The sequence below is a fragment of the Nicotiana tabacum genome, chromosome 3 (assembly GCF_000715075.1).
Source record: "Nicotiana tabacum cultivar K326 chromosome 3, ASM71507v2, whole genome shotgun sequence".
NCBI lineage: Eukaryota > Viridiplantae > Streptophyta > Magnoliopsida > Solanales > Solanaceae > Nicotiana > Nicotiana tabacum.
In genome coordinates, this window is record NC_134082.1 from 44,623,891 (window position 1) to 44,637,694 (window position 13,804).

A 13,804-nucleotide genomic window follows, 5' to 3' on the forward strand; every position below is an offset into this window, starting at 1 on the left:
TCCTTTGTGCGAGGCTCTTTTTACTTCTGCAAGTAGAATTGAAGTTCATCAATGTTCCTGCTACTGGTTTGAGTTTTAGAAAATGTAGAAAAAATATTAAAACTATCAAGGCCTTCTTCATCATCCACAGTAGCAGAAGTGGTACAATGCATAGTGGGATTAACATTGCCTACACTAAGAGCAACATCATCAATTATATTTGCATAATAATTATATAATTGTTGTAAATATTCATTTAGCTTTGTTCATACAAGTATATAAATTTGGGGTTTCAGTTGGTAACAAACTCCATATAAGTATATAAAACATTCATTAATTGGTGACAATCAGACATCTTAATAGAAGGATTTAAAACAACACCAATTACGTAAATCGGAGGAATTGGAAAGAAATATTTTTTGAATTTTGCTTGCATTTTTTCAATAACATCCCTATATTTTTCTTTCTTCTTAAATTCAAAGAGTAGAAAAGAAATTTCAGCTATATGTACTAAAGCCATAGTAACAGTAGGGTAATATGCTCTAGAAAACTCAACAATAGCTGTATAAAATTTATGTAAAAATTTAACAATATCATTAATGACCTCCCAAGTAGTAGTTGTTAACATACGGTTTGGATCAGTACAATGCGCATTAGCAACTTCAGTTATTGGGAATCTATATTTGTAGCAACATTTTAAAAATATATATGTATAATTCCATCTAGTAACAATTTCGTCTGACATGAATCTAGGTTTAAGGTTATACTGGACACACTTATTCTTAAATTCCTTTATTCTAGATTGTCTATTATTTCCTTGAATAACACCAACTGCTCTTCTAACATGAGTAATCTCAGTTGAAAATAAATCAAGGTCACTTTAACAATTAAATTATAAACATGACACGCACACCTAACATGAAAATTTTCATCAAGAGGTGGTTTCAAATGCAATTTTAATATTGAAATTGCGGCATTATCAAAAGACATACACAATACTTTTTGCTTGAGATTATAAAATCAACAACTTCACAAATAATACTACTTATAAATGCAGCAGTATGACTCTGATCTTCATCATATTTAAAAGCGATAATACGTTTTTGCATACAAGTAGTATCATCTATCCAATGACATGTAATTGTCAAATAATCATTTCCATTAACAGCATGGCCAATATCAGAAGTTAGAGAAACTCTACAAGGAAGGTGGCTAAACAAATAACGTATGTATGTTTGATATTGTCCATGAAGTCTAAAGATATCATATCTACAAGTACTTCTAGGGATACCTTTAAATAAAGGATTGTAATCCTTTGAATATACATAATAAGATATGATGAAGAAGCAAAAGAAAAAGGTAGACAACCCAAAACAATCATTTTTGCTAACTCCTCACGATCTTTCATTTTATCATATTTCACAAGACCTCCAGTAGTAGGGTTTAAAGTTGATTGATTTCCATCTCCATCAGATCCCCATTCTATAGGATGCTCAATTCTCATATGTCTACTAAGTGTCTCAGTCCCCCTAATTGTCCTCCAGTCTTATGTTTAAAAGTATCATTATAAAGTTTGCATTTAACTCTATCACTATTCGGTATGTCTTCAAAAAATTTCCAAACCTTACTTCTTTTCTACGATTACTAGTCGGGGCCATTTCTTTAAGTGGTATCTCATCTTCCATTTCTAATTCATTATCTTCTATACCAAAATCATCCTGGAATTGTTCATAATCTATATTATTATCAGGTAATATTTCAGGAATATTTGAAGAGATATTTAAATTACTACCAGATGCTAAAGCTGAAGTACTACATCTTTTTTTATTTCCCCGATTAGTAACCTTGTTACAAACTCTTTTTGCAGCATTAAGCATATTGTAAAAATTTAACTGCTAGCAACAAATAAATATGCAAATAAAATAGTAAATAAGAGAAAGAGCTGGAGGGAGTGCACCGAATTCGGCAATAAATTGAGAACTTGATGATTTCACAACTCCAATGTTACCACGAAGAAACGACAATCGTTCCAATTTTGAAGTTCAATTGTTCAAACTTCAAATAATAAATACTACGATAAATTAAATTCCAAAAAATAAAATAGCCAAATAATTGATTGCACTTTAATAGGTGAAGAATGAAGATTGAAGAATGAGAGAATATGAGAATTGAGATTGAGAATTGAGAGATGAGTGAAGAAATGAGGAAGGGGGGAGGAGTATTTATAGTTGTTCAAAGGGGGGTTAATTTATAAAAAAAAATAAAAAAAATTGGGTTATTTGTGCAATTCAGCCGTTGAGCAAATGCCAACGATCAGAAATCTGGGTCCAGTTTTTCTTTTAAAAAAAATTACCGTTAAAGTGGTTTTGGCCGGGCCGGTTAACCGATTGAAGAACACTATTCATTGACCGGGATTGACCGGTCCGGGTAACCGATAGTTCAAAGGTAAACGACGCAAACCGCCCTACACCCTTAACCCAGCCCCCTTCTACCGGTCCGGGCCGGTTCCGGTTTTAACCGGTCTGGGCCGGTCCGGAACCGGGCTGAGTTCAGCTTGAGCATTGAACTTGTTCTTTTCAAGTAGAAAAAGATAAGCGTGAAATACTTTTTCCTTGTTTCTCCCTTCTAGCACAAAAATTACATAATGGGAGAGTGTGTGTTCAAGAGTGACCATGAAATGAAGGATGACAAAGAGCTAATATGATATGACATAAGACTTTTCACTTGTAGATGAAATTGAGTTCTGGATTCCATGACTAAAGGCAAAAAGGAAACAATAACAGGAACTTGAGTCTCAGGCTTATTTTTACAATTTTTTACTACTACGTTGTTGAGTTGATCATGTCATCGGATATGTTGAACAAACCCTTGCATACAAAATTCTTACTTCAAATTATAAATATATAGGGAGAGATTGTGATTGAGGAACTGAAAATTATCATCACTCAACGGATACCTACCAACCTACCTACATTAGAAACACATTTACAGAGCCTGACAAATCAAATAATTGAATTCCTAACAAAATCAGAGATATCATCAGCTGTTAGTTGAGTGGTATGAGATTTTTACTATGACCGACAAAGGAATGTTTACAACATGACCTTGATTTCCCACTAGTCCAATTCTTCCAAAGCTTGCTGTACTATTATTCATGGTAGCGTTGAAGAACACATTCAAGACCTGCTGCTGTCCACTTGCAACAAAAAATCGCTTTGGGATAACCTTAACAGAAACTCCATAAGGTGCACTCCAACCGACGATATATGTTTCATTGCCAGCTATGTTGGTCATTGCTCTTTGAACTTTTCTTGATTGGTTCAGCTTTGATATTGTGATTGAAGGCATGTTCAGGTCAATTCCATTCATAGTAGAGACCCCACAGCTCTCACCAGTGTAGTTCAGAAGCACAGGAGCTGATCCATTTATGCCACAGAGGAATGCCATGTAGTCGTTATAACCTACAAATCAGATTTCTAAATTCCATGTCTGACAGAAAAAAGATATGCTACAATGACGTATTCTGAACAAAGTCCGCCCTAAAAATAATTAGTCATTGTATTCGGAAACATTTTTAAATGATGAACAAATTTGGGGAGAGTCTATGACCTGGAATCGCAGTTTGATTAGAAAATTCAACTAAATAGACAAATTTATAGTTTGAATTAGAGATGCAAAAACTACCCTAGAAAATTTTAAACTACCTAACCTATCCTCTCAGTGACACTCCTTGCCAATAGATAGCGAGATTCCAGAAAATTTTAAACTACAGTAAATACCTCTATAGCGATTCTTAGCACTCTACACTTGTAGAAAGATCAACCTCTCATATTTTGAAGAACGAGTTTAAACTAGAAAACATTCTTATTATTGCACAAATGATGTTGATACAAGACCCAATTCTAAACTTCACAGACTAAGAAGGCTTCCTTATATAGAGGTTGGAAGAGAACAAGGATACCATAATTGAGTTTCCTTGTGGAAACACAAGGCATAGACATAAAGACAATTATTGAGAACAATAATATAGGTTAAGGACAAACATTGACAACTGGCATTTACTTACTGATAGCACACTCGACTAAGATCTAAGTGGAGAATAAGAAAACCCTAATTAATACATTTGATTGGTTGACGCGTCTTGTCTGATGGACTGTAAGGTTGATTGCACAGTTAAAGGTCCTTCGATCCACCAATCTACAAGTCTTCTTTTGAGCAATGACTTGCTCCGTTGTCTTTTACAAGTAGTGCGCCTGAACCACTTGTTTCTTTTATCTTGCCGTGTGAGCGAAAATTCTTTTTGATAAGAATAGGAAAAAGCTGATTTTTCTGATCTACCTTTCCTTGGTGGAGTATAGATTTGAATCCACTTATGTATATTATATGTATCAATCTCATTTAGATCTTGAGAATCCTAGAAAAACAGATTATTTAATTCCTTTAGTGCTTCATCATGCACGTTTAATTTTTTGAAACTGGTAAATAGTAGTGCTTCATCGTGCACGGTCCCAATATGGACGATTAGAGGTCTACTTCCAGCTAGCAAAATCTCCTGCGTTTGGCCAGATTTCCTTGGGGATTGTGTTCTTGGAAATGTATCTTCTGAGCTTATTAAAAAACAAGCGACACAGACGCACTAAATGAAAAAGACGAAGGAGCATGCCTCCGTTCAAAAAAAGACATGGTCTAGGTTGGTGGATCAAAGAGAGATTGTCAAGTCCACAATCAACCCCATCTGTCGCTCCATCAGACGAGGACATTATTAAGGTTGAGTAGATTTCTTAAGGTTATTTTGTTCTCTTCAAGTGTGTGTTGTCAATAAGTGAATGTCAATCGCCAATGTTTTTCCTTTATTATTGGTTTCAATAATTTTCCTTGTGTCTTGCGTCTATCTATATGTCTATCTCTCGTGTCCCATAAATATATCAATTATCGTATCTAGAAGGATTGTTCCCACCACTATATAAGATAGAGTTCTTAGTTTGAGACTCCTAATCAAGTTCTTTATCAAATATCCTTTGTGCAATAAAAAAAATCTCCCGTTAGAACTCTCTTAGTTCTTTCTTCAAACATGAGATAATGATACCTAATACGAGTGTAATGTGTTAAGATTAACATTAGACGTACTTACTTCAGTTCATAGTTTTGTCTGATAATTAGGCCAGGCAAATTGTTGTAGGGATGTCCTTCGGAGCTACACTAAGCAAACCTTGTTTGGAAAACTTGCATCTATAATTCAAACATAATTCGTCTACTCAATTCTCATCATTCTGCAATTCTAGGACTACACTCACCCCTGAGATTACGAGATCTGTCATTTAGAAATGCCAATGACCAATAGTTTCTCCTCAACATCGTGTTAGGATTTGTCCTGAATTTCTAATCTATTAGGACTCTCTTTCTTAAAGGAATGGAAAAAGACTCCTAAAAGGATTAAATTTCCTTAATATGTCTTATCCTTTTCTTGGAAGACAAGTTTTGCATATCTATAAATTAAGGATCTCTACTTCTCACAAGAGTACAACAAAAAATATCAACAATGTAGTCATTAAAGAGTTTTGTTTAGGGGGAGATTTTTCTCTCGATAGTTTTCTTCTTTTATATTAGTTTTATCATATGTAGATCAATTGACCAAACCATTATAAACTATTATGCTTAGTTTAGTATATTTTTCTTTTGTCGTCTAATTTATCGTCCACCAAGCTTTGTATTGTTAGTTTCCGCATGCACCATGTTATTTTGATCCCAACACATCGTGGGCTAAGAGATCAAGAAGCAAAGAGTAGCTTACTTGTATCAAGAATAAGGCCTGGATCCAGTGCTGCAGTAGCATTCACGAATCCACTTCCCATGTCAAAAGGTGTTGCAGGAGACTGGTTTGAATCTGGGTTAGCATATGCACGCTGGGCTAATATTGGGCCCCCATATTTATTACGGAGAGAGGCTGTTGTAGAAAGGGCAGATCCAATTGCAGCAGGACTAAAGGTGGGGAATCTTTGCTTAATCAAGGCTGCTAAACCAGCAATATGGGGCGCAGCCATGCTTGTACCGGACATCATTGCAAAGCTTTCACCTAACTTATAGGAAGTACTTGAGTCAGCAAATAAACAAATTTTAATGGTATTTATATTGCTATATGAGTACCCCCACACTTTTAGAGGTAGTTCACGAGAGCATTGTTTAGTTCTTTTGATAAGGACTACCTTGAAATTCAATCGATTCAGCACCATGGGAACTCCAAGCAGCCCATACAGAATTTCCTGGAGCAACTAGGTTGGGTTTCAATATGTCTGCATCATCCACAGAACTGTCTTCTGGATCTGGTCCCCTTGCAGAATAGTACATAACCTTCGGAGCAGATAAGCTGAAATTAGCTTTTATTCCCCCTGAAATGCGGGCTACTGCCCCAAACTTAACAATTTTCTTTGTAGTTTCATCTTCCTCCAGTGAAGAATTGTAGTACTGAAGTAAAATCTGCCAAATTAGTAAAGACCACCAAATTAAAATCGAAGATGAAAACTTTTGTGCAACAACACTCACAGAACAAGTAAACATGTAACCAAAACAATCTGTCCAAGTTGATCTGCTCCCTAAAAGCATTTACACATCCAAACTCACCTTAGAATCATCTTGGGAAGGAATTATAATTCCAGGCAATCTCATTGGAACCGGATTAAGTTGAAAACTGATAACAAAAGGATCCATGGAAAATACAACTCCAGCTGCACTAAGGTTCTCAGCAGTTTCCGAGGCCTGTTTAATGGTGGAAAGCCCAAGCACAAACCGGATGGAGTAGCTACAAAGTAAGAGATTCCCTTGAACGAGAGTTTGATTAAACTTACTGGCATCTTGGCATTCACTGACATACATATCTTTAGCAGCTGTATCATTCAAAGCATGAATTGCAGAAACCAGCGTGTACATGCCATCGGTTCCAGCTGTATACAAAAACAAAAGATTCTGAGAGAGCAACATTAAAAGGAACTACATGGAACTCCTTTAAAGGTTGTAAAGAAGTTTAGTTGGTCAAGGATACAATACAGCACCACAACTATCAACTAAAGTTCTGTTTTCATTGTGTCCAAAGAGAGTAAATCTGGGAAAATAAGGTTGCAGCATTTCAGTCATTGTATCGACTTGAAAACTAACCAACTTATGCTCAAGGATACAATACAGCACCACAACTATCAACTAAAGTTCTGTTTTCATTGTGTCCAAAGAGAGTAAATCTGGGAAAATAAGGTTGCAGCATTTCAGTCATTGTATCGACTTGAAAACTAACCAACTTATGCTCAAAGATCCCTTCCTCCCCCCCTTCCCCACCCCCAAACCCCCCAAAAAAAGCTTTTATAATTGAAAAAATGTTAGTGCACCAACGCCAAATTTACCACAAAGTACATGCCTAATTAGGTATACATTTTTTATGGACATGTCAGGGAAAATCTCCAGCATCTAGCTTAGGCAAACACTTTTTGGGGGATATCTGAAAAAGAACCTACATTATTGGAGAAGACTAACAGCACGGAATTTACATCATTGAAAATTATCAACAAGAATATCTCCAAGAGAAAAGGTTCTAGGCTGCTTGTGTACTTTCCTTAACAATTCAAGAGCATCCGCTTCCTCAAATTTAAAGGCAATCCTGTGATATCATATCACATTCTCCACTGATTTTGATAAGGAAATATTTATTGAGATTATACATGATAAGAGATTATATTTCACTTGTCCGAAAAAGATAGCTCTACTTTTCTTTTTAGGCAGTCCTAAAAAATAGTAACTACTTCCCGTAGATGAAAGATAGTTCACCTTTTACTTTCTCTCTGTTCTTGCAGACCTAAAGTAATTAAATAACCATGCAGTTCCTCTCTAACAGTTAAAACTTTTGGAGGCGGTTCACGCAATTTATTGTGGCATTGGAGCATTTTTAGGAAATAATAATAAACATGTCTCGTATCTCTAACAATTCAACTTTTATCCGAGGCAGTTCACGTAATGTAAAATCAGTAGCAATGTCAGGGAGAAGATATCTTATTAAATTATGTAAAATACATCATCTAGCTTGAAATGTTTGAGAGGGGACACTTATGTGTGCTTATTTTAGGTTTGTCATATTATACACAAGTCTAATTATTTTTCTTGGGCTAAGTACATAATAAAGGGTGGCAATGAGGCTTGAATTCAAAAGTTCTGCATGCTTTTATACCATGTGAGAGATAAGAAAAAATATTAGAAGAAAGCATGAAAAACTTATGACTGACTGCTAACGACACACTTTACAATGTATACAGTAATTTATCTAATGTCTCACACTACTTGTACATGCTTAAATAAGTCTAAGTCAAACTATTTAGTCAAAGGTAATAGACCATGTCACCTTTAATATTACTCATTCTTTCCCAACTCACTCGGGATTGCAATCGAGAGAGAGGAACAATTGACCTAGAGTCGCATTAACTATCTTAGAAGTTCCAACAGGAAATTACTTAATTTAGTGTAACAACAACAACATACCCAGTATTATCCCACACCGTAGGGTCTAGGGAGGGTAGTGTGTACGCAAACCTTACCCCTACCTTGTGAGAATAGAGAGGTTGTTTCGAAATTACTTAATTTAGTGCAGAGCAGAATAATTGGGTTGTCCACAACCACTATAGTCAAGTGGTTGGTTATGGTACCTGATATTTGGTGCCACTTCCCTTAAAAGAATTACATAATTTTAACTCTACTCTTTAACTTCTTTTACAATTAAATTAGAACTAATTAAATGAGGGAGGGATTACAATAATGAGATACTTGTGGAAAGAATCAATCCGTTCATATGCTCAAAATAGAATTAAATTTATCAATCACCAAGGAAGACTTACGCGCAAGTCCAACTCCAGATATGGTGATGTTGTTGCCCAGCACTATAGAGTTACTGTAAACCCTGTCATGGGTTGAAGCACCGACAGTGAAGATCCATGGGCTGAAGGAAGCAACAGTCTTAGGTGATGGTCCAGTATTGCCAGCTGCTTGTACTACAAAAATGCCTGCTTTTACTGCTGACAGCAATGCCATGTCTATCGGATTAAAGAAAGTCGCCAAACCAGGAGGACGCCTATTTGGAGTGATAGATAAACTGATTATGTCCACGCCATCCTGGGCTGCCTATAATGGTAAACAGAAAGTATATTCGCTTCAAGTCTGTAACATATGTATATATATATATATATATATATATATATATATATATATATATATATATATATATATATATGAGGACAAATGAATATGCCCTCCATCCATAAAAACTTGACCTGCTTTCCATTCTATTCTGTCCCAAAAATTAGACCTATTTCGGCAGATACATTTTTCACCTTCCAACAATTCAAATATAAAATAGCACTACTATTTTATGTTACTGAAACTTTATGTGACATTTTCCCAAGATATGCTAACAAAATCTGCAGTATATCTGTTTCCTTTCCTCTCTGTATCCAAAAGTCAAAACCAGCACATCCTTCTCTTTTTATTTTTCTATAAATGTTTTCCACTATCTAGCTAAAAATGAAGACTTGCCTGGTCTATGGCAGCAACGACATCTGCAGCAAAGCCACCGAAACTCTTGTATAATGCCTTGTAAACTGCAATGCTAGAAATATGGCATGTAATCAATATCTGCTCCAATAATAATTTGTATCACGAGATATATAAGGAAATTAACTCCTCGTCTAAAACTCTGAATTGAAAAGAAAGCACTGGAGGCCTTGAGTTATGAGCACTTCAGTTTTTTTTTTTTTGTGATGAAGTAAGTGGTATTATAAATGGAATCAAGTAGATGCATAATAGCAAAAGTACAGAAGTGAGTTTGTTATCTCTGCTAGAATGAGGCCTATGCTAAGGATAAAGAGCTAATAAAGTCCAAAAGTTTGACATGAGAATCTACAGGGGACAAACTATCCCAGCTTTGGAAAGTTAAGAAGATAGATCAGTAATAGTAGATTTCTAGTCAATTTCCCCAAGTGCTCACAACTCAAGCACTTCCTAGTACTCAAGGATCCCCCTCCCCTAAACAATGGATTCAGATTTCTCTAACTTCGCTAATTTTTACTTTTCAGACAACATGTGCTAATTGTAATGTTTGGTGAACTGCTGAAAAGGTGATCGGAATCATTTTGGTACAAATGAACCATTTGCTAAAGTTAAATTGTCAAATGCTCTTGCATTGGAGCATATTTGCATGCAAAATTTAGGCCCACAAAATACACACAACAAAGAGCTTATAGAAGATATGGAAAAGAATTACAACATAAGTTGATTGCAACACTGCGATTCCCTAAATTATTAGTGATGATAGCTACATTTTTGGAATCTCTTCTGCATGACGAGCATCACCTCTCAGGTTGATATCGGTAATCAAATATGAAGAGAAAAATTAACTTCAGATTTCTTACTGTGAATGAGGAGCCATTCCACTAGCATTTCCAAAGTTATGTCCAGCTACAATAACGGGGATCCCATGGTTCCCTGCCGCAATAGAAGCTGTATGCCTGTTCAATTAAGAAAATCAAGCCACTTGGTGGTAGATACTATTTTCAGTAACTTAAAACAACGACCCAGTTAAATCCCACTATTGGGGTCTGGGGAGGGTAGTGTGTAAGCAGACCTTACCCCTACCCCAAAGGGGTAGAGAGGCTGTTTCCGAAAGACTGACAACTGAATGTTCAAGACATAAAAATTGATGATGTCAAGAAGGTTTGAATCAAGCAAGGTCCTGTCTTTTCTTTATTTTTCTTACTGTTGCTTTTTCTTTTCTGTGTTTTATGGAACCTTGAAAATCAAGTTGTGGTTGTTCAATTACCAATTATTTGTTGGACAGAGTGAATTTGATATCATATCAGCAAGGTTTCAAATCAGGTAACTGTCATCAAATTAGACATTGGCATCTTCTGCGTCTGTTGAATTGTATTCTTTCTGGATTTATTGATGGAAAGGTGGTCCATTTAACATTTGAAATAAATGAAGCCTCAGCAATTGGATTTCCATAAAAGATATTGGATATAGCATCTCCCCAGTCCAGACTGCACCACATCTTAGAATATCATGCTCAACTGTTGATAGTTTCATGAATGATGCATTATGGCCAACAAAATAAGAACTTTACATATCTTAAAGAGGCTTCAGAGATGCCTTGATCAAAAAGTGCTAATCTGGGGTAGGCCTATTAAGTTTCGTTCTTTTATTTTCATCGACAAAGTAGGGCTGTGATGAAGTTAAACGGAGAAACATGGTTAGTTGAGGATTCATATAGCCGACCCCAACTTGTTTGGGACCGAGGTATAGTTGTTGTTGTTTATAAAGTAGGCCTAAAGTTTCATATCATTATCATGTATGAATTTTGACGATTAAGATACTTACAAAAAGCTACAGTGAAAATGGCCATATGGTAGAGAACACTTACGTTCCGTGACCATCACCATCAAAAGGAGAAGCATAGTCCTTAGTTGCATTAAATATCCCCCTGGTTATAGCAGATGCTGCAAAATGACGGGCACCGACAAGCTTCCTGTTGCAAGATCCGGATGGAAAATCTTGAGTGACCTCACAAATGCCAGAAAAGTGCTCGGGAACAGGATATGTTTGCTCATGTGAATTATCGGAAAAGCTGGGGTGTGTAGGATCAATTCCAGTGTCAATGAAACCAATCACAACGCCTTCCCCCGCAGTTCGATATCCACCTTCTTGAGCCCATGCCCCACGAGGTAGACCTAGGAACTCTGGTGTATGTGTAGTAGCAGTTCTGACGGAGAAATCCAAAACAATATTTGACACTTCTCTCCTCCTTGCAAGCTTGAAAGCCTTCAAATTGAACAAATACATGTTCACATAAGATATAACCATGATCAAAAGTCACAAAATCCTGTGTAATGAATTAACTATGTATGACGTGTTAAAGATAATTCTAATTTCAACATAACTGCCAACATACCTGCAGAGGTGTTACAAGCACAGCAAATCCATTGATCAAGTAGTGGTAGCTGCAAACTTTTAGATACTTTTCTCCTCTTAATGCCCTCCTCAATAAAGAATCATGCATTTGAGAAACGTAGGAACCATTCATTCGATCTATATGCGAAACATTGCTGATTCAGAAAGAACAAAAAACACTCAGTAATATGACTGAAGAAGTGAACTTCTCAATTTCACATAAGAAGAAAGAAGGCAAGGAATTATTAAGTTAGAATTTAGCCATGAAGAAGTGTAAAATTTACCCCAAAAAATCAGTTAAGCTTCATTCCGTAAGAATTCTAACATAATAATTCACTGCATTCTAATTCTCAATCAGTCAAAACTCAAAACACTAAAAAAACGGAAACTTTCAGATAAATTGCCTTTTTAACTTACAAAATCCTGCATACACACTACCTTCACTAGGTAGGGTTAAGGTTTGCGTACACAGTACTCTCCACAGAGCCAACTTGTGGGAGTATACTGGGTTTATTGTTGTTGTGTAACTGGGTTTGTTGTTGTTGTAACTTACAAAATCAAGAACTTCAAACACTTTAATAATTACAAATGCTACAAAACAAATCGAATGTTGAAGCCAGTAAAAGGCTTTAATTACACATGCCCAAAAGTTGCAACTAAAAACACCCCCTTTTCATTGAACAAAATAGCTGAAATTGAACAACCAAAAAGCGGGGTAAGCACAAAAAAGGCCACTCGTTAGAAGCAACCCAGTTATTGTTATACTTTGTTGTTGTTGTTGTTGTTAGAAGCAACATAGAAATAAAGAGTACATTTATGGGTGTAACAACAATAACTGCTACACTTTAATACCAAAAAAGTTGGGGTCAGCTATATGAATCTTCAATATTCTTACCTCTCCATTTGAAACCATCTAATTCACAACATTCAATAAGAGTTTAATTATACACACTGACGATATAAAAAATATTTATCTAATTAGTTCACCTAAAAGGTAATTGCAAGTAACTCTATTTAATAGAGTCGATTGATAACCTATAATAAATGGTAAGTATTCATGCTATAACAAATTAAATTAGACTGATAGTGTAAAAAGTTAGTTACACGGTCAGTGTAATACAGTTAAAAAAAAGAAATAAATACCTTGGTATGTCCAGTCTGGTAACTCTACCATTTGTGGAGTGGTGTTGATTCTTCACCCTCAGTTCTCCATAAAAATGAGAAATAGGAGGTTTTTTCAGAGTCACAATATACACTGACGCAGTAGCTGAATCAGCATTCTCTTGAGACCAGCCACAACCCACAAAATTCACCAAAAATAACACCCCCATTAAGAAACTGAACCAAATAGACCTCTCCATTTTGAGCATAACCGGAGCTCCAAGAAGGAGGGTGAAACTGGACAAAAGTCCTCACCAAAAACAACTACTCATTTGCTTGTTCAAGAAACCAGAAGAAGAAGTAAACAAGAGTACAAGAATTGTGTTAGCTAAGTAAAGGGTACAAAGCAAGCTCAAAAATGAGCATTTATGGACTTCTTTATAGAGAGAGAGAGAGAGAGATGTATTTAATGAGCTAAAGAAAAGAAGAGAAGCTGTGCAACTTTCTTGGGCAGTGTGCATATGAACGTCTTGTGTATTCGTTAAAAAATAGTAAATTTTTCGCATATTATGGTCCCTTATGTTTTAGGGGTGGGTTTTAAACGATCCATTATAAATATACTCTGTGCGTTTTTGGTCCTTAAATTGAGAAAAAGTGGTCAATTTTGGTCTCTAAATATTTAAGAAACTCTCATTATTAGATTTAATGAGACCTATAAAAAATTAAGATTTAACATGAACTCAGATTTGAAGCT

General features: G+C 35.7%; 1 protein-coding gene across 2 annotated transcripts; it reads right to left on the reverse strand.

Annotated features, from left to right (window-relative positions):
- Positions 1–2,782: 2,782 nt before the first annotated feature.
- LOC107799147 (subtilisin-like protease SBT2.2) lies at positions 2,783–13,585 on the reverse strand. Of its 2 annotated transcripts, none has more exons than XM_075249378.1 (10): positions 13,093–13,585; positions 11,951–12,104; positions 11,423–11,820; positions 10,416–10,511; positions 9,537–9,613; positions 8,847–9,125; positions 6,598–6,917; positions 6,183–6,453; positions 5,771–6,052; positions 2,783–3,440 (listed from the first exon to the last, which is right to left on the reverse strand). In XM_075249378.1, the coding sequence occupies exons 1-10, from the start codon at positions 13,317–13,319 to the stop codon at positions 3,019–3,021; spliced, it is 2,526 nt and encodes an 841-aa protein (XP_075105479.1). In that variant the 5' UTR covers positions 13,320–13,585; the 3' UTR covers positions 2,783–3,018. The 2 variants fall into 2 exon arrangements, with proteins under 2 accessions (XP_075105479.1, XP_075105480.1); XM_075249379.1 differs by having other exon boundaries at positions 8,847–9,129; positions 9,541–9,613; positions 13,093–13,571.
- Between the last annotated feature and the right edge of the window lie 219 nt (positions 13,586–13,804).